A 20,179-nucleotide genomic window follows, 5' to 3' on the forward strand; every position below is an offset into this window, starting at 1 on the left:
TTTTTTTTTTATTTTTTAAACCAGGGTTGATTCCATCCTGCGATGCCATACCTATCCAATCAGCAGACCAAAGTCAAAGCTCGCGAAACCGACTCCAGGACTCCTTTTTTTAAAAAAAAATATTAATTTGCAGTTAAAGTGTGAGTCAACTAATCAAACCGCCATTCTTTTGCCAAAGTGATACCGACCAAACGCAACTTTCTCAAGTTAAATATAACAGAAGACGCTGCCGAAAACACACACATTAGATGGATGAAATCAACCTCCAAAAGCTAGTGTCTGCAATGACATCCACCGCAAATTAAATGCGCACCCATTACTAAAAGCCTATGAAACGGAGGCTAGATCTAATAATAAAGCATTGAGACTTGATTCCTATGATTGACTTTATTGCAATGCTGCTTCCTGCTAAGATGGTTTAATTTATTAAACTAAGGAATAAGGCTTGACCAGTTACAGTTGAATGCAACTTACGGTTAGCTTGGCAGTTGGCATCAGTGCTTACTCATCTTTCACATCCAGTTAGTCACATCTGACTCTGACCTCATCCGGGACTTTGCTTTGATACAGTCACTCAAGCACCGTAGGAGACTCAAAATCCAACAAGCATGATATCTAGTTATCCGTTGAACTTGATCTTATTTTGGCATTGTAATATGCCTCAATAAAAATAACTGGCAACCGAGCATTCACAAAATCACCCCCAAATAGTTGGGACAGATTTTTGGCTGCAATTATTTCTGCAATTCTTATTTCCATCAGATGTTCTTTAATAAGTTCACACATGACATATACCATGTCATAGAATTGATCCCTCGAGAGCTCAAATCCACCTTGAGATCAAGCATTGTTATCTACAAAATTCACCTCAACCATGTCATGATAAAAAATTAATTTCAATGAAACAGTTACAAGATTAAAGTATACAAGCACCCTGGGTATTCTGGTTTCGAAAATAATGATACAGGTAAGAATATTTGACCATTCAGGGAGAAGAGGCAAGCTAGCCACAATATTTTGTGAACTCCTTGAGCCATCAGAGCTGCTACAATCCTCAAATGTGCTCCTACTGTTAACAACCAGATCAGGAAGATTCTATCCAAGCCTGAAGGGGAAGGATTCGTAGAGAGACACCTGGCTCCTGACCTACTAACTCCCACTTTAGTTTGTATCTTTTGATTATGTCTGTCTGACAAGATATGCTGTGTGATGGCCTTGGAAGTAGCTGTACAGACTCCCCTCTTGGAATCACAACTTGTTCAATAGCCAATCTTGCTTCTTAAGATGGCAATTAATGTGTTCCTCTCCATGTTAAAAGTCTTGGATGGGGAAAAAATGAGTTCTAGGATCAAAGAAATTGAATGAAATTACCAAAAGATTTAAAACTATATTACCTCTGAAGCATCAGTCTTTTCTGACAGACTGACTCTCTTCTGCTTCACAAGCTTTGAAACCTTCAACATGTTAATTCATAAGGGCACAAAAAGCCGTTGTTATTTGCACTTAGAGTTTTTCTACAAAGAACAGATCAAGTCCCCAAGACCAAAAAGCAACATCAAATAGTATGTACATTTTCACATAAAACAAATTAAAACAAACTTCTAGAAAAATCCTCATATATATGCAACACTACCTTTGTCACAAAGATTGGTTTGTTGAGAGATTTGGCAAATGCTTGAATATGAGAATTCTTCTTGAGCTTTGAGCATAAGGAAAGAAATGCATCCGCTTCACATATATCATTGGTACACACAAATATTTCTTCCATTTCCAGTTGCTTAATTGCTTGCAACGAGCATGACTCCGTGATCTAGAACAACTGCTCGACCAATAAGCTCCAAATTGAGCTTCTTTCAATTAATTACAGCTTCAAAATATGATAATGATGGTATCATATTAACTGGCGAATATCCACATAATAAGCATACATCATAATGTTCTAATGATTCATTAGAACCTAGAAGCTATTAATTGGTGGGGTCCATAGAATAGTAACTGCTTTATCATGACTGTGCAAGATATTTTCTAAGTGATTTTCCTTTTGGTTTTCTAGATTAGCAAGAAGGAATCTCATAAAATAAAAAAAAAAAAAAAAAAACATCCTGAAAAATCCAACCATTAAATAAGGGCAGATGGTGAAGAACCTATCAGCAGACTGAAGATTAACAGAATGATACATGACAGCAATTATACTTGTCAGAATGCTAAGAAACCAATAGCCAATTGTTAAAGTTGAGCAATTATAACAAAAAAATAGGACAAGCAAAAACTATTGCTTGTTCTTGGGTCTCTAGAAACTCATCTATTCTATGTTTGCAAAGCTTTTTTCATTTACTATTAACAAACCAACACCGTGAAGCATCACTTTAAATTTGTTCAACTCTTGAGATAAGCCGGAGGCATCTTCTTCAGAAAAAGGAAAAAAAAAAACAGAAGAGAAGAGTGGAAAAGAGAAACTAGAGATATCAGCAAAAATACATGTTTTTCTTCACCTGTAATGAGGATCCCTATTAAAGGGCAACTAACAAACAAAACAGACTAGAGTATATTGCATTCAATATGCAGGAAATCCCAGGTTGTTGAACAAAGAACAAATTAAAATTGCGATGGTCATAGTTTCACATATACTGGGAGAACTGTAGCATTGGTAACATGGGAACATTGGAAGATAGTGGTGTGAATTTAAACTGGGTGTGCACTTGAGGCTGGTTGAGTCAAGTTGAAGGCTAGTCCTTAACTTTGTATCTAGGAAGCATGGATACTCCAAAACACCACCCATGTCCTGATATGGTTTTATATGTGATATATATGGGAAAGAACTATATTGAATTTTTTTTCTAATTAAGGCAGGCTAGGCTCGGATACTTCTAGGATACATTTGAATACTTCCTAGTTACTCTTGGAATACGTCCGTATACTTCCAAGATAATTCCAGGATACTCCTAGGAAAAATATTGATATATTAGTGGGTTGCCAAGCTCACATCAAACAGGTTTTGAATTTGGATTTTCATCCACAGCGAACTTAAAGTAAGTTATTTGCTACCCTCGTTTTCACTCATATCCATTCTTAGCAACTTATATATCTTTACTAGATTTATTTTTATTATGTTTATAATTTATTGAATTTTCATTTTCTGAACTATCTTAGAATTTATGATGTTGTCTATTATATGTTGCTTTATAAGAAAGTAATGACATTTTTTGGATATTTTTTAGCACATAAGTAAAAAAAAATACTTCTCATTGTATCCCAAACGTGTCATGTCATACTTTTTCAAGATTTGTTGCATTGGCATATCGTATATTCGTATATGTATCCCATATCCACATCCGTGCCTCCTAGCTTAACATCTCCTAGCTCTAACCCAACCTAAACTAACCTTAGGTTGGGATTTCTCCAACAGCCCAACCCAGCCCCATCTCAAACCAAAATTTGACTTGGGTAAGGTTACTATGAGGTTAGGTTGAGTTGGTTCAGATTAATTGGTCAGGTTGACTGTACAGGTAATATGAGATTAGGAAAAAGTTTCAGATATTTTTGTTAGCTTAGTGTTGGGGCAGTTGGGTTATCATTTTGCTGCACTTACAAAATTCTACAACTTAAAGAGGGCTAAGCATATAGGCAAATGAAATATATCAGTATTTTATGTGAAACATAAAAAAAAAAAAAATTCTTATTGATCAGGCTGGGTCAGGTTGGGCTTAGATTGCCAATCCAATTTCGGGTCATTTGGAATTTTTGAGCCTTCACCCAACTCAAGCTCATAAAAGCTCATCGCACCCCAACCAAACAAGTGGGTTGGGCTGGTCAACTTTGGATCGAGACCAACCCAAGTTGCGACCCAATTGAACAGGCATTTAGAAAAACTTTTAGTTACCCAGATAGTTTAAGGATGCTAAAAAATATACGTCCTAAGCTCAGATTTCTTTGCCAGCCTGCATATTTACTAGCCTCAAACACCACTTATTTGGTGCATAAACTAAGGTCAACAGACATGATAATATTGATGCAGCACCCGAACAGACCAAATAAAGATTTCTTTTTTCTTTTTTTAGACAAAAGTAATAGATATACATAGAGGATACCTGTTTCAAGAATTTTTTTACATGACTTGCGCTTAATTAAATGAGAAAAAAATATTTTGAGCTTTTTAGGATAGATCACCTTACTTGATTAAGATTGTGAAATAGTTAATAAGCATGAAGCTATGACAGAAAAAAAATCTGAACATCAAGAAAAGTTATTTTAGAGCTCTACTTGAACAGCAGGAATGGATGAAAATAAAATGCCCAAGGATAGTTTGGCAGGATGCAGAATTTTCGTTACACACTGATAATTTCTACGATACGCTAATGAGAAAGATAGATACTAAATGGCAGGTTGCTAGAGTCAGAGAAAGATAGATACTAAATGGCAGGTTGCTAGAGTCAGAGAATTTAATGACAGATAATGAGGGTCCAGAAATGCCATGCCATATTCTAAAAGGCTAACAACGTAAAGAGATCAACAAGTGATAGGTAGCTAGAAAACAAAGAAACTCTGAAACATACTCAAAAGCCAAAAGAGGAGGCTGTGGAGATGTTAGGATCAAGGATATGAAGCAAAAAAAATAAATACAATAAGTAAGACTCTAGTAAGAAAATAATAGTTAAAATTGAATGATATTTTGGGAAAAGAATAGCTAAATAAATATACCACATTGGCTTAAGTCTTCTGATCATCAAGGTTACAGTAAAAAATGGAGATGATTTGTCAAAATGCTTTGGGAAAAAGACACCAATACAAAGAATTATGACAAGCTTCACAAGATAAATAGTATTACAAGCATGCAAGTGAAACCAAAAAGGATACCGTGAGGGTGTAAAATATTTTGCAGGGTTGGTATAACTTTGTGAGATCTAACGGAAGTGCAAGGTGAACGGGATAAATGTATTTGTTCATTTGTCAAAGAATACCATTGCAGGATAATACTGGAGTCCACTGTGACAGAAGTGTGTCCATCAACAGCAATGCTATACATCCTCAAGAAATTAATCAAAAATCATAACAAGATAACTAACAAGAAAGAAGTTGGTAGAATTGGGAGTATTGAGTTAACTATCCTAGTCATTATTTTCTCTGTGTCGAAATCAGAGACAGGAATATTTATCAAATGAAACAGACAAATTGGAATCTAAAAAAATGGAACATATATAAATGTTAAGATTAGCATTTGAAAAACAATTAGACAGCTAAAATTCATAGATCCAGTACACAGGCAGTGTACCACAGTTACAACTAGTAGATCAATGTAAAGAGTTTATAAATAGTATCGTCATTTGACTAGTGAACAAAAAAAGAAAAAGAAATAGGGTAATTTACAATAATCAGTGCTAAAGGATAAGACTTTCTTTTTCATTTTGTTACTTAAATTGTATAGATTGACAAGGTTTTAGGATAATAATATCTGATAACTAAGTTTTTGCTTGTTGACTAATACGAATATACAAACTATGGTTACTTATTTTGTTTTTGACAAATCATGGGAGTTGTTACTTGTATTGTGCTTTAGTCAATGATTGGAGATGTGTATCTTATTTGCATGTCTGAAGAAATTCTCTGGTTTTGAAATTAAAGTTAAATCTAAGACTTTAACACCACTCATTTAAGGGTTTTCATCTCTTTATATGCTTGTGCTAAACTCAGTGCTGGAATATGAAACACATATGCAAACCTTATTGATTTGTTATCTTCTCTACCAGTCTCATTCTCCATGATATTAAATTCTGCCCTCAAGGTCTAGCTCTCTTTCTTTTCTCACCCCCCTTCCCCTCCCCCCACCCCACCTTCAAGACTTGAACTGATTGCAATTTTTTCTTTATATAATATTTATATTTAATTTCTAAAATTTTTTCCTTTCTTTTTAAAATTTTTAAGATAATATGCATGTGTTACTACTATACTATTCGATTAACAGAGATAATACACTTGGATTATTTCTCGATTTTAGGACGGTATGTAACTAATTAAGTATTTCAATGGGTTTAAGACCATTCCAAATCCTTTATGATCAATGTACTGATGGTTACCATCTTCTTTCTTCCTCCATCTCATTTCCACCTTTCAATGGTGGAAACGAGTAAGAAACATGATCAAAAAGTCACCCCGAGCTCTATCTGGACAAATGTATCAGCTCGGGAGAGGTTCATGGCCAGTTCAATGCAAACCGACCTTGCTATGCACCCAAATTGCTTGAACTGGGTTAGCTCCAGCACTTTGAGTGCAGTTCAGGCGGTTTCTACCCATACGGAGCCTCCCTGTACTGAGAGAGGCTCAGTTTGGTAGTATATTCCTTTGTGAAGTCATCCTTGATACAAATAAAATCAGCAGTATGCTATTTGCTTGTATATAAGATTAAAAATAACATTCATGATAATGTGTGCTTCAATTTTATTTGGGAAGAATACTGATGATTATGGGATTAAAGCATGGATGAATGACAGTTCTCGATAAGATTCTCGATAAGATAAGAACTATCTAAGGTTCATGTTATAATAATTTCTCAAACCAAGCTAGATTTCAGGACGTGAAGTCAAATTTGCAGACTGAAAGTGTTGTGCCTATCTGCAGTTTGCATGCTGAAATTCCGTCGATTATATCAAAGCTCTAAAGCCAACACTCAACCAAATATAAACCCTTCCAAATTTCTGGCCAAGGCAACTAATGGGCAATATCAAAACCTGCAACAACTCTTGTGACAGAAAGAGAAACCCTCCTTATGGATTTGTAATTTAACCTCATAAAAACTAGTGATTGAACCCAGATTTAGAATGAGTCCAGATGCATGGAAAGATCTTATAGGCATTTGATCATCTCTAGTACATATTAAGAACCTAAGTTTCAAACTACATCACAAACCCATAAATGATGCGCTACATTGTGAAACTAAATAAAAACAGGAGGCATATAAAACATAAAACAAAATCAAGAGGAAGCGAATAAGCTCCGTGAAGTTGCTATGATAATTATCAGAAGAAGAGTATGACAAAGTAAGCCAAGTTTTAGCCATCAAAAATAACAAAACTTCCATTAAGAGATCTGGAATAATGCTAAAATATGGTCACATAATAAGAATCAAATCAGCAAGAGGCAAAGCCATCCACCAGGCATGAGAAATTCAAATTATAAATAAAGATGGCAAAAATGAGTTCAAAGACAAGATACACTAAAACAAGACATTCTACCCCATAAACATGAGGTGAAAGCCCATTGGAACTTGATGAGATCTCTCTACACTTTTTCCTGCAAACTCATGATTGACTACCTTATCACCGTTTATCATCCTTTTTTGCTCTATCGTGCGAACTTCAAAGGTTGGAGATGGACCTGTATTAAGAAAACTATAAAACCATCTGAATTTGTGAAAAGATTATTGGGACCACTGACCATTATTTCACACATAACAGCCTCATCAAGGAGCGATAACAAACTAGAGACCTGGAAGAAGAGCTACCACTATAGCCTCCAAGCTACGATGGACTCATAATTCAGTCTTCAACATGATCTCTGCACCACATGTAAATGTTGAAGGTCCTTTTCATTCCAGAACAGTCTTTTGGGCTCCTCTCCTGCTAGCCTCTTCATCACCTAAGGTACCACTGTTAAACACATGAAGCAATGCAGCAAAATATTAATGGAGAGTTAGGAATTATAAAAATATTTTATTTAACAATCCTCATTGAAATATGTAAATATTGAAAATAGTTAAAGCTTGCAAATAATTACTATGTTCTATTGATGAATAATGAACAATTCATTCAGTTGTTGCTGGTGTAAATTAGATTTATAGAAACTGTTGATAGAGAGATGAAGGCAGCCATGCTTTGCTCAGTCAATTTCCAAGCTTTTATGATGCCAATATTGATATCATTAAGAGAGCCAGCACACTCAGCCATCCACTTCTAGTCTCACCTGCTTTCGGTGTCATGCATTTTGAACACTATAAAATAACTTGAGCTATGCAACAGGATTAAATTAAATAACAGAAAAAACATAGTAGGGTGGTAGAGATAAGCAAAACTTCTGGTTGTATTGAACATTCGATGACGTACAAAGTGCTGATAAATTTCTTTGAAATGATCACCTTCCATTCTTTTGAAACTATTCTTCGAAGCACCACCATGCATATTTTGTGAGGATATTAACAAACTCACAATATCAAAGATCTGTTATGAATTTACCAAACATAAATTAATGTAGTTGTACAGATTTTCAAAAGACATCTTTTTCAACATTTGAAACCTCCATGCTTTACTTCTACCTCAGTTTTAAAAACATGACAGGTATATGGCCCTCCACTTTCATCATTGTTATTAATAGCAATCTTCTAGGCTACTATGACATACAACTTCATGTTTTCCTTCTTAGCAAGCATGACCTAAGCCTAGACCTTTTCCATGGAGGGTTATGCCAAACCACAAATCATATATTGCTTTTAAGTAAGATAAATGCTACACAGCCTAACCACTATGCCAAAGAGTTACCTTGCATCCCTGACATGCTATAGGCATGAGTTGATTGATATATTTTCTCAATGTACATATAAAATGCTAGATATAAATTTTAATGCATGTTTTTTTGAATATCCAATATATATTTGCTTAGACCATTGCTTGTCCCATACTTAAATCCAAGAAAAAAATCATTAAAAGACCCCTAGATGTGTATCATTAGAACAAAAAAAGAAAAAAAACTTTGTTTCCCTTGTAAATCAATACTTAATTGATGTTTTATGCAAAATGCAGTGCACCTTATTCAATATCGAGCTGGGTTGATTTGGGCTTGCAGGCTCACAACCACCGGTCCAAGCTCAAATCACTATTTATTTTGGGTGAATTTTTGTAAACCAAGATAATCGAAGCCTATGAATATTTAAGCCCAACCGGCTTATATTATTGGCCCAGCCCAATGTTCACTCTAGCTACTATAATGACAATTCCTTTATTTAGCCATGGATTTGCTTTCTATCTTCCCTTCTCTTATTGATGCTCTTGGTCACTCCTCTGGATTTCTAGGGTTTATCGTCTTCTTATGTTCCCTTCCTTCTTTATCTGTTTTGATCTCTCGATTTTCTTTCGATCTCGCACCAGATCTAAGAGATTGGTGTTCAAATCAACTCTCCTCACTTGCCCTAGGACGATCTTGAGGCAAATATGTACGGATTTGAAGCCCTAACATTCAACATCAATGGAGGATACCTAGAGTCAATCGTTTAGGGCCGCAAGTCTGGCATGCTCATCGCTACCGACTACAACAATCTCTGCCGGTGTGAGCCCTAGATAACATCACGATGCACCTCCCCGCCACCAAGTACGGCCCCTACCCCCCGAATAGTGAACCATATCTCTTTGTCCCGTCTAATTTAAATTGGCTTCCTTGGCAGAATCCGAGGGAGGAAGAGAGGGAACGGAAAGAGAAAGAGAGAGAGAGAAAGAGGAGGGAGAGGAAGAGGGAGAGAGATTAAGCTCAGAGCCCACTTATTGGAGGCGGCAACAAAGGTGAGGGCTCAACTGCGAAATAGAGGGAAAAGGGGGACTTTTTTGGTTGCTGGATCCAGTGGTTCTCAGCGACCGGCCGCTGCTCAGAGGAGGGAAGGGGTAGAGCGAGAGAAAGAGAGAGAACAAGCGGCATCAACGATGGCAATTTCCGACGTGTGGGAGCATACAAATAGAGAAGGGGAGAACATGAGGGGTGGAATAAAAGGGGAGCCACATCCCTCCCCTCTCTGAGCCACGCTCGATCAAACAGGCAGCTATGCCGTTGGGCATCCTTGGCATACGGGGGAATGGGAGGGGTGAGGATTTTACAGGGTCATGGTGGAGGGGTGGACCTCCGCCGCCCCTTCTCTAATGGATAATAGGTCTGGTCTGTGTAAAGGTTTGGGCCCGTACCCACTTGTCACATACTAACACGTGGCTCCTCAGATATTTGACATGTTCCATGCTAAACGGTCGACACTTGGCATGGCACTGAGAGGAGTTGAACTCCCCTTTGTATGGATGTTGTACTATAAAAACCATTTACCAACCTTGTGTGGAAACAGTGTGAGTTTTCTTTGTCCTATTCTTTGTCTTTCTGACCACCCATATGATGGGTCTTAGCCTTCCCCTGCCCCATGTGATTATGCTGATAATTTTCCTTGATGTTTCAGAATTTTCTTCTTCTTCTTTTTTTTGACGAGACACTCTTTTACTTGCAAATGGGATGATATTATATTCTTCATGAATGGGCTCCTTGATAACTTCAAATACTTTCACCAAATCTGAAGTCTTAACTCAAAAGTTGGTCTTTGGATAGAGCACTTCAAGCATATGCAACATATTGCTTTGTAGCAGACATGGTGTTATAGCTTAAAAATCCAGTGGTCCATAAGAGAAATCAAGATTACCCCTTTCTGTTTCTTGACCTGTTCCTTATGATCTATTTTTGCAAATAATGTAAAAGACATGCAAGAAAATGGTAGAAGCAGGGCATACCTATATTCCTCCAACTAGCAGTTCTAGTGAAGGATTCTTTATCAAATTCTCTATAGTTACTCCATGAGCAGTGGCAACAAGCTGAATGCTGTGGTGCAATTGTACTAGCAGCCATCGCTTCCAGCTTGGTCCCAATTTTATCAATTATAATTACTTGGGGCATGTGATTTTCTATTGCTTCAGTCGATACCTGATTAGTATGCAGATTGAAGAATGATCACTTTACCAGGATAAACAGTGAAGCATCACTGAGAAAAACTACTAAGATTTGCTACCCATATGTGAGGTTCATCCTTAACCACATGTCATTTACATGTATTTCTTTGAGTATCAAACACCAATAGCATAATACATTAGAAATAATCAATGAACATGAGTGCAAAAAAATGAATAGAAAAGCACAAATGCCTAGAAAGAATCAGAAAACCGCATATCATAATGATCAGTTATTGAGAGAATATCATATATGCTCACTGTCATGAAGGAATTGTTTGTGCAACTTTGGAGTGTCGGTGGGGGTTTTCCAAGCTATCCCTTTGAGTTTGAATGAAGCCGGCTAATAACATGATTAGGCAACATTCCAAATATAGTTGAAAGATTAAGCAGCCCAAGGAAAACCAACATTATCCTATTCATAGAGCTAACTCATATTTTTTATTAGTTAAAAAAAAGACTTCTGATACAGCAAGAAGAGTAGGTTCTGAAGGAGCGTATAGCAGTAAGTAACCCGACTGCACATCTCAACAAATTAAAACAAGTAAAAACACTGCATTAAACTAAGAAAATGTATGCTAATGCATATGTTATTTTTAGAGGAAAAACACACAAAAGACCGGAAAGAAGCTTCTGTTAGTTGCTATAGCAATATCCTTTGTATGCGAAAGCATACATTGAAACTCCAAAAAAAATCAACCAACCTTGTGCTGCATGTCAGAATTAGGTACTTGCAATCTAGGAGCACTGTGAATACCAGCATGAGGAATATAACCATCTCCACCTATTTCATTTGAGGTGTCAACTGTCAAGACTCCTCTCTTATAATCATCTGCAAGCATCGGGCTATTTCTCTGCAGAATATGGATACCAGGTTAACTCATGGTAGCTAAAAATCCAGGTAAACCAATAAACCAATCAGCAAGCAGAAGCCAACATATTCTAATGCAGTGTTTTGGGAAGTTTCAGCCAATAGGTGCACTTATTAATTGTTCTAAATCTGGAAGAATAGCCAACTATTGGCTTTATCACATGAGCAATAATATATCTGGCTAAAACACAGGTCCTTAATTTCGCGAAAGTTTAGGAAAGTCAAAGTAAATTCATTTTATGATGTCCTATTCTAGTATGGTAAGGTCAGTTCTCTTACTAAGTTGTATAATCATATTATATGATGCATTCTTTGAGTATGACAAGTTCAGTTTACTTACAAAACTGCATTGCTGCATTACCATTTTGGTATCATGTTATAACAAGAAGCTAATTTTAAATATCTCAAATAAGTCACGTATGTTGCCATGTAGTCCATAAACAAAATAGTTTTTTTTTTGGTCAACAAAGAAATAACATTGCAGACCATGAGCATAACCAACAAGCTTCATCCCAAATTTCTAGTGCCATAAAGGATAACTGATAGAGTGATAACCAGTGCATTCAATCAGCTAAAGTATTTAAATTCATTAATCATACAGCAAAACATATGTTATCATGATTTTGTCATTACCCTATCAGTCAGGCATTCCACCAATTAGCACATTATATGAACAAGAATGGCTAGCAAGTACATGCAGCACATAGAACTCACTAAAGCACAAATTAGACTGAGAAAGAAAGGAAGGTTCATTAGGCATATTTTAATATCAAAAACACTCTATCGAATAATATATTAACCAATTACTCATGTAGAGTTTAGTCTATACCCTCCGAAAGCAAACCAGGTTAATTGAACCTCATTTTGATACCCAAAGATCGCCGGCTATAACATTGATACATTATCTCAGTGGATGAAACCCTATAATTTGCATTAAGAAAGACAGAAACATTATAATTGTGCTCTTCCAAACTCCCAGAGGACCAATGAGCAACGGAGAGCCCCTATTCTTCACCAAATCGCGCAACATATTGGCACTTCAAGATACTGCGCGCCCCACCTGGCATGTGAGGCTAATGATCGCGCCCTTTCGGTTGCTGATAGCCCTAATCCGATGCAAAGTCCGACTAATCCCTTCACGGTTGTCCACAGCGAAGTCCACCACCTGTCAACAAGGGATGAAATTCTACTTATAAGAGGTTCTTGAGGCGTTTGTTTTGTTTTTTTTCTTTTACCTTTTTCGCTTCTTGGGTGGGTTTGGAAGTGGCGTGGTGGAGATCTTGGTCGGAGATGTTGCGGTCAGGGAGGAAAAAGTCGCCGGAGGGGAAACGGGCGAGGGGCTGCACTCCAAATCCATGACGATCTCGATGAGCTGGCGGAGCACCGGGTGGTCTTCCACCCTCCGCTGCATCCCCTCCGGGACGAGGACCAGGGCACCGCAGTTCCTCATCAGATCCGCCGCAGCGGGCGCCGTCGGACGCCGTCCTTGCGGTGGGCCTCGGAGGAAGGGGGGAAAACGGGCGCCTCCACGAGCGATCAGGAGCAGACGGGAGGTTCTTGAGAGTTGAGAAGTGTGGGGGCCGGTTGGGGGGAGGGAGTCGAAGGGATCCGAGTGCGGGAAACGAGGGAGGGAGATGGAACAGAAGGTCGGTGGGGTTTCTTGACGGTGGTGGGGGAGGAGAGAGCCGGAGCACAACCATTGGACAGGCTCCGGCCAAGTTGTCCGTACCTCCCGTTTCTTACGAGATGGGGAATGGAGGGAAAGAGGAGATTCTTTATGACGAGGAGATTCGGAGAAAGGGCCAAGTGTCGCATAATATCCGTTCCCACGGTGTGGGTATTCCGCTGTTCCAGTGACCCTGGTCGGCATTGTACCGGTGTGGCGGTAGGTCGGGGGTTCTTGCAACCGTTTGAACTTAAAGCCTCTTGTGATCACCGTTCACCTACTTTACAATTCTCATCGCTAATTAGCTCCTTCTTTTGGCTGTAAACCGTGGACAGAAATATTGGATCACTTCTTTTTTTTTTGAAACATCAAAAAAGATCATCAAATATTTCATGAATGTTTAAAATTATGTAGAATTTTGCTTCGAGAAAAAAAAGCAGATTTACAAAATGGTTAATTTTGTGTACGCCGATTAAATGCCCAACTCATCTAGAGGTGCATGCGTGGGCATCTCAAGATGCATGATAGCTAATGTTATCAATTTTAATCATGAAAATAGTGTATTTATGCATGATATTGCTTTCATAACTAATTATAAAATCTTAATAAAGAGAATGAATTAACTTTGATATCTTGGCCAATCAAGTATTATTTTTTCTTAGCAAAACCAATCAAGTAAAATGCTAAATAGATCTATAACATAAAAGATAATTCTCACAAAGTGCAACCAAGAGGCACACAAGAGGAGAGAAACTAAGGAAAAACATCGCATTGAAGAACACCTCTCCAAGTTCTAACGAAAACCATATAATTCTCTCATAACTAATTTTTTCATGAACAAGAAAACATAAAATTTCAAGGTAACATTAACATGTATATTAGCTTATAGCACTATCCTCTAGTCCATCCAAAATCCCAATTTGGAAAAAATGAACCAGAGCCCTCTTCAACAATTATATAGTAGAAGATTATAATAGGCAAAGCGCATGGAATAGATGGAAGGTAAAAAGCCAATTAACGTTCAGGAGAGACACACAAGTAGTCCTTTTTGAGGCATATATCGTTCTTCTCTTTAGAGGTGGTCCATCCTTGCTTGCTAGTTGATGCAATAATCCCATGCTAGAACCCAGCAAAGCGAAAGGATCGTGCCATTCCCTAAACACAGACCATCTCGTGTGGTGAAGTATGGGGTGATGCCTTTGAGGGGCACTCTCCTCATCCTCCGCCATCTTTCCTACTTGCTTGACCCTTTGGAAGGCCATAAGAAGCCAGTAGAGAAGGGGAAGAGATTCTCCTTATCATGATGTTCGATGGAGAGGAGTTCCATAGTCATTTAGAGGCAAGGTCTCTTAGGAAGAGAATGAAGAAAGATGGTTAGTATTAGTTTTGGATAGGATGGGGAGGGGTATTTGTAATGGAGAAATGGAATTTAGACCTTTCTAGGGTGGTTTGAACTCCTTTTTTTTTTTTAGCATTCAAAGTTTGGAGTCAGAAGGAAAGAGAATGAATTTATGGGTTTGAACTCTTGGCTCTGAAATTAGGAGGTAAAATAAGAAAGAACGGAGAGTAGGCAAAAAGTTAAAAAAGTTGATTTTTCAAGAATATTGTAGAGGGAGATTTGAAATTCCCAAGCTAGAGATCTATTCTTGCACTCCTTATGGAAGTGTCTTGACTCGCTACATCCAAAACACAAACCTCTCTCAAAAGGGTATTAGAAATTTGAACTAGAGAAAGGCTTAGATACTGAGCGATAGCGAACAAGACCAAAGATTTGATTAATGTGGGTCTCCTCTCCACTGAAAAGATTCTTCCTTCTCCACAAACTCCTCTAGTTTCAAGGACATCCACATACGCCTCGAGCACCTCTCCATGCCACTATTGTTGTAAACAACAAATCTTCCTAGTGTTAAATCTTAGCAATGCTTTCGCTGTTATTCTTAAAACTCGAGTGTGATTTTAATGATATATATGCCTAAAAAATAAGAAAAAAAATAGAATACAGTGGACAATACAAGTACACACTAATGAGTGTGAGGAGTTCATACATGAGATGGATTCTAGATATTCATATTGGGAAAGGATTCATGATATAGTGACAACATACTTAGGAAAGGATTCTAAACATAAAGATATATAATCAAGAAAAAGTAGAAAATATTTCTATACCAACAACACGAGCGCCTTACACGATTCACATACAAGGTTTCACATTATATGGTAGAATAGATGCATAGGCAAATAGAAATATTAGAAATCAACAAGCATTACATTTGTAAGGTTGATTGCTATTCTGCAAGGGAGCTAGAAATTTACGTAAGTGGTCCGTTTATTCTCAAATGAATCCATCCTTATAGAGCAAGAATTTCTTTTAGAATTCTTGAGGCTAAAGTTCATTGATAAATTAGAGATCTAGAATGCACAAAATATGCTAGACAAGGAAGAAGATATAGCCTCTTTTCCATAAGAAAGATGGTGGGAATGCTGCCATCTAAGTTTAAACCTCTCCCCCAAATATTAGGCAAAGCGGGTAAATGAAACCGAACCCTAACGCATATGCGCCTCCGTACGTCCGATTTGGGTCCAACTCCCCCAAGCCCAAACCAAAGCCCTCCCAGAATCCGGCATTCTCTATCCTCCCCTCTCCTCCTCAATCCAATGCACTCCCGTCTCCTCCGCTTCCGTCCCCGAGGGCCGAGGCCGGAACTCGAAGGAGCGCCGCGGATTACCCATCCATACCACGCCACATCTCGAGCCCGTCCTCCCATGGCGGTGCAAATCGCACTCTCCTCCACCTCCTTCTCATCCGCCACCGTCATTGCTTCCCTTCCCCGCACCTCTCTCCCCTGCCTCACTTTCCCGGTAAGTCAACTTACATCTCTTTTTTTTTTTTTTTTGCTAAAGCGGTCATTTCATACATCATGGGTACGAATACATCGAAAAACAGAACGAACCAATTTAGTAAAGAAATCAACGAAGAAACCCTTTTACAAGCCTTAGCTCATTTGCACCCACCATCATTTGCTTTCTTGTTCTCTTCCACAGCCCCCATTCAGCATCGAAGGAGCTTCCATGGAAAAATTGGAACCGGTTTTAGAAGAGGGGCACGCCGCTCCATCATATCCATTGTCGCAGTCCCTGATATCAGCTCCACTGAAGCAGTAAATCCCTCTGTCCTTCCCCCTTCTTTTCAGCCTCTAATTTTCTTATTCACATCTGAGACCGCTGCATTCCATCAAACAGATACTACTCGTTGAAACTTTGTTCTTCATGTATAAGAATTGATTTCTTATATAGAATTAGAGTTAATCTCTATCCACTAAAATCTTGTTACTCTTAGGCCAAGAAGCTGGCGGCCAAGGAAAGCCAGCCACCGGTTTACCCCTTCTCGGCCATCGTCGGCCAGGACGAGATGAAATTATGCCTTCTTCTCAATGTTATCGGCCCCAAGAACGGCGGCGTCATGATCATGGGCGACCGCGGGACCGGCAAGTCGGCCACCATCCGCTCCCTTGTGGACTTGCTTCCCGAGATCAGGGTGGTTGTCGGACACCCCTTCAACTCGGACCCCGAGGACCCTGAGTCCATGGGCATGGAGGTCAGGGAGTGCGTCATGAAGGTTTTTTCTTCCTTTTCTTGCAAATCATTTTGTTCTTCTAAGCTATTAGTTTTCTGTAATTTTGAAGCATTTATATAAAGTTCAGACTAGCAGGGATCAAGAAGACGTTTGAAGTATCCAACTAAGGTTTCCTCCCCTCCTTTTTTTAAAAAACATCGGTCCTAATTTTCGTGAATCCAACTACTGCTGCTAATTGATTACTGTTGCACGATAAATTATTCCTTGCTGATTGTCTATTTCTCTTTTGTCATCTGGTGTTAGTGATTATTTATAGGACCTTAAAAGAAAATGCAATGACAAACTGATGTTTGGCTCCAGCTTTAAATAATCAACATTACTTGTATTGCTACGATACATCTTATCCATTGTAATAGAAAATGAGATTGTTGTTTGTTGCAAGTTTTGCCATTCATGGAAATAAGAAAATTTAGTCATGTGTTTGGAAACCACAAGTACTGATTCTAGTTAAAACCGAAGTTTCTTGTGCAAAGGGAGGGAAAATTGTTGTATAAAGATTAAATTGTCTGAAGACTAAGGTGTTTACTACTTAATAATCAACTCATGTTAGTTCAGCTGTCTCAATTTTAAACAATTTGGTGGTTAAATATAGCAAGGTAAAAATGCAGCTATGCATAATCGTCTGCTAGAGTTGAGATGCAATCCGTGGTCTTAGTTTCGAAAGAAATAATGATTTAGTACTAGAAAGTGCATGTCAGAAACTATAATCATAGTAAAGACTGAACAACTTCGACCATATGTTGACACAATAGTTTTTGATGGAACCATTTAGAACAACTGCCTAAGTTCATTACATGGAAGGTCTGTTATCTTAAGCTACTTGAGATCAGCATGGTACCGTGGCCCCTCTTTTGAAGTTTGGTGAATTTTTCATTTTTTTGGAAAAAGAAATTAGTTCAGTTCAGCAGCCTTATTGTTGGGAGAAGGTTGGACTGTCATGGTATGGTCAGCCTTACTTATATGAAAGAGGATGTGTAATGTGTTCTAGAATTTTTCTTATCAGTAGTAGTAATATTTTTGTGGAGTTTTGCCTTTGTTTTGCTGCATGTGGAACTTTACCTTAATTCATAACAATTAAACTAGTTAGGGAATGATTCATCATGAACGACACTTCTTTGAATTGGACATCCAAGTTTTTCATCAGCTCATCTATTTAGGAGCGACAGAAACATCCAGTGGTAAGTTAATGCTTCAAATTCAGTCATTTCTGTTTACGTTCCTTTTTATTTTTTCATCATGAAAACATGTTGTTTGTTCCTCTCAATGGGGTTGGATTTCGATATGGCTCTTGAAGCTGAACTTTTTTAAGTTCTGTGAAATGGAAGAGGGTGGCAGTCTACCTTTTTGTGTAAAAAGAAGTGAAAAAAGAGGACTTATGTCTCTGTGTTATTGTGAAAGGAGAACTGAGAACATAATACATTCAATGCTATGTTGAAGTTAGAAAGAAAGCTGATTTGATATTTCAGTTCCATATGTATTCTATGGACCTACAGTGAAAGTTGCTTGTGGGAACAAAAAGATTTAAATGTGATATAGAAAAGAAGGCAGCATGAAGCTGTTTTTTTTTTGTGCTTTGCTTACAGAAATGCAGGGGTATAATCATACATCAAAGCTTACAATACCACTGAAAAACCTGTCTTATTTATTTATTTGTCATCATGAAAACAATAGCTTAGTATGAATAAAACTAAAACTTTGATATCATCACAATTACCCAATTCATTTACAGGGAACACCCCGGTCTAAGCCAGGGATGTTCGAGAAATGATTGCATCAGTATACTTGGCATAATTACTATTATTAAAATTTAATCTACACTCAGGATGAAGAAAAGAAAATGAGCAAGTAGTGATAGAACATAGAAGCATCTAACACAAAATCTATGAACATGTACTTGTTTAGCAGGTTCATGGCTGTGAAAATTGTAAACATTACATAGCATGTATACTTAACGAGGATGCGCACATGCAAATACATGCCATTGCCAATATAAAGAATATTATACCTTCTATGATATAGATACCTGAGAGAAAGTTACTAGTTTAGTTATTAATTTTGTAGTCAACTTTATCTGAAATGAGATATTTGAGGTTCTTCTTTTGTAATATGCTAATGGAGGGTATATTCTGTATTTAGCTTATGGTAGGTTTTCTTTGATCATATTGGTATTCTTTGGATCAAAGCATTTGCTGCTTCTTCAATGATATCTGATCGTGGTGGCCGGGGAAGATAAGATGATGGTGGTGGAGGGTAAAACACAATCTTGTAGTTGGGGATTGTTTGCCAAACTGATGAAATCTAGAAATACTGAATTAGTTGTAAAGATTTGGGATTATTAAGCAGATAATTTTTATCTCCCATGTTGCCCTGGTACAGGGCACCCAAGTGATAGTACATGTCCTGATCAAGTGCTCGAGAGTTGAGACATGTATCCCAGTTACCAATAATATGCGGATTGTGTCTCATCTCATCGGATGCCAGATTTCCTATCCGTATCCAATCCTATTTGAAAATGAAAATGGCCGGATTTTTTCGGCCCGTTTTCAGCCAAGAAAGTATCACAAAGAGAGCCAATGTTCATATGTATCATTTTCCCATGCCATGATTTTTTGCATGCGATACTAGGTGGCCGATACATTTCATAAGATATGAGAGATGCTTTTGATGCTGATAAACTAAAAATCTACATAAAGCCTGAGCTGTTATTGCTGATTGTGTCATTTCAAAGGAATGGATAGTTTATTTCAATTTTCAACTTATTCCAATGTGATAAAAATCACACATAATCTATAGGCATAACTATGCCATGTGTCACTGTTTGTCTTATTCCTCTTTCTTATGCTCGTGCTAAGTACAATTTCATAACAATCCATAATTCCATGTTACACAAGTAAATTATGAACTGCAACCTTTCATGTTGAATCTTTTGCACGATGGCCAAGCCTTTGCACCATGAAGGTACAAAGGTTCTTATAAAGTGCATGGTATGTTAGCATATATTAATAGTGCGCCTCCTTCCTTACACATGAGATAAAGTTCATGTTTCATTCCATAGAATGTTCCCTAAAATTTATTTATAAGATTTGTAGAATGTTCCATAGAATAGAGCAATTGAGTGTTTTAAAGATATAGGGCTCGTTTGGTTCGCGGGAAGTATTTTCCCTCCTAGGAATATGATTCCTGGGAATCAGATTCCTAGGAAGAGGATACCTAGGAAAGTACTTTTGGCATATTTGGTTAACCATGGGAAAGTGACAAATTTCCAAAGTGCTTATGTT

The 20,179-nt window shown here is 37.7% G+C and overlaps 1 protein-coding gene and 1 long non-coding RNA gene across 8 annotated transcripts; one reads left to right on the forward strand and one right to left on the reverse strand.

Moving 5' to 3' along the window:
- Positions 1 to 855: 855 nt before the first annotated feature.
- On the reverse strand, positions 856 to 13,427 carry LOC103703494. 6 transcript variants are annotated; one of them, XR_003385465.2, is made up of 7 exons: positions 12,837 to 13,426; positions 12,431 to 12,766; positions 11,435 to 11,584; positions 7,496 to 7,640; positions 1,634 to 7,368; positions 1,395 to 1,514; positions 856 to 1,319 (listed from the first exon to the last, which is right to left on the reverse strand). It is a non-coding gene; the product is annotated as an uncharacterized LOC103703494 (long non-coding RNA). The 6 variants fall into 6 exon arrangements; XR_003385463.2 differs by having other exon boundaries at positions 7,480 to 7,640; XR_005513424.1 differs by having other exon boundaries at positions 1,634 to 1,819; positions 7,307 to 7,640; positions 12,837 to 13,400.
- A 2,369-nt stretch (positions 13,428 to 15,796) lies between these two features.
- LOC120111931 (magnesium-chelatase subunit ChlI, chloroplastic-like) lies at positions 15,797 to 19,283 on the forward strand. 2 transcript variants are annotated; one of them, XM_039130320.1, is made up of 4 exons: positions 15,797 to 16,126; positions 16,310 to 16,425; positions 16,605 to 16,883; positions 19,038 to 19,283. In XM_039130320.1, exons 1-4 carry the CDS (start codon positions 15,799 to 15,801, stop codon positions 19,056 to 19,058), a joined length of 744 nt encoding a protein of 247 aa, XP_038986248.1. In that variant the 5' UTR covers positions 15,797 to 15,798; the 3' UTR covers positions 19,059 to 19,283. The 2 variants fall into 2 exon arrangements, with proteins under 2 accessions (XP_038986248.1, XP_038986247.1); XM_039130319.1 differs by lacking the exon at positions 19,038 to 19,283 and having other exon boundaries at positions 16,605 to 18,487.
- Positions 19,284 to 20,179: the final 896 nt, after the last annotated feature.

This window comes from Phoenix dactylifera, chromosome 9 (assembly GCF_009389715.1).
Source record: "Phoenix dactylifera cultivar Barhee BC4 chromosome 9, palm_55x_up_171113_PBpolish2nd_filt_p, whole genome shotgun sequence".
NCBI classification, from domain to species: domain Eukaryota; kingdom Viridiplantae; phylum Streptophyta; class Magnoliopsida; order Arecales; family Arecaceae; genus Phoenix; species Phoenix dactylifera.

Bases quoted from the DNA above. Each gene is read 5' to 3' on its own strand.
- LOC120111931 (XM_039130319.1), top strand. From the start codon at position 15,799: ATGAAACCGAACCCTAACGCATATGCGCCTCCGTACGTCCGATTTGGG. The intron at 16,127-16,309 runs GTAAGTCAACTT...TCTCTTCCACAG, and splicing joins TCCCCTGCCTCACTTTCCCG to CCCCCATTCAGCATCGAAGG. The intron at 16,426-16,604 runs GTAAATCCCTCT...TGTTACTCTTAG, and splicing joins ATATCAGCTCCACTGAAGCA to GCCAAGAAGCTGGCGGCCAA.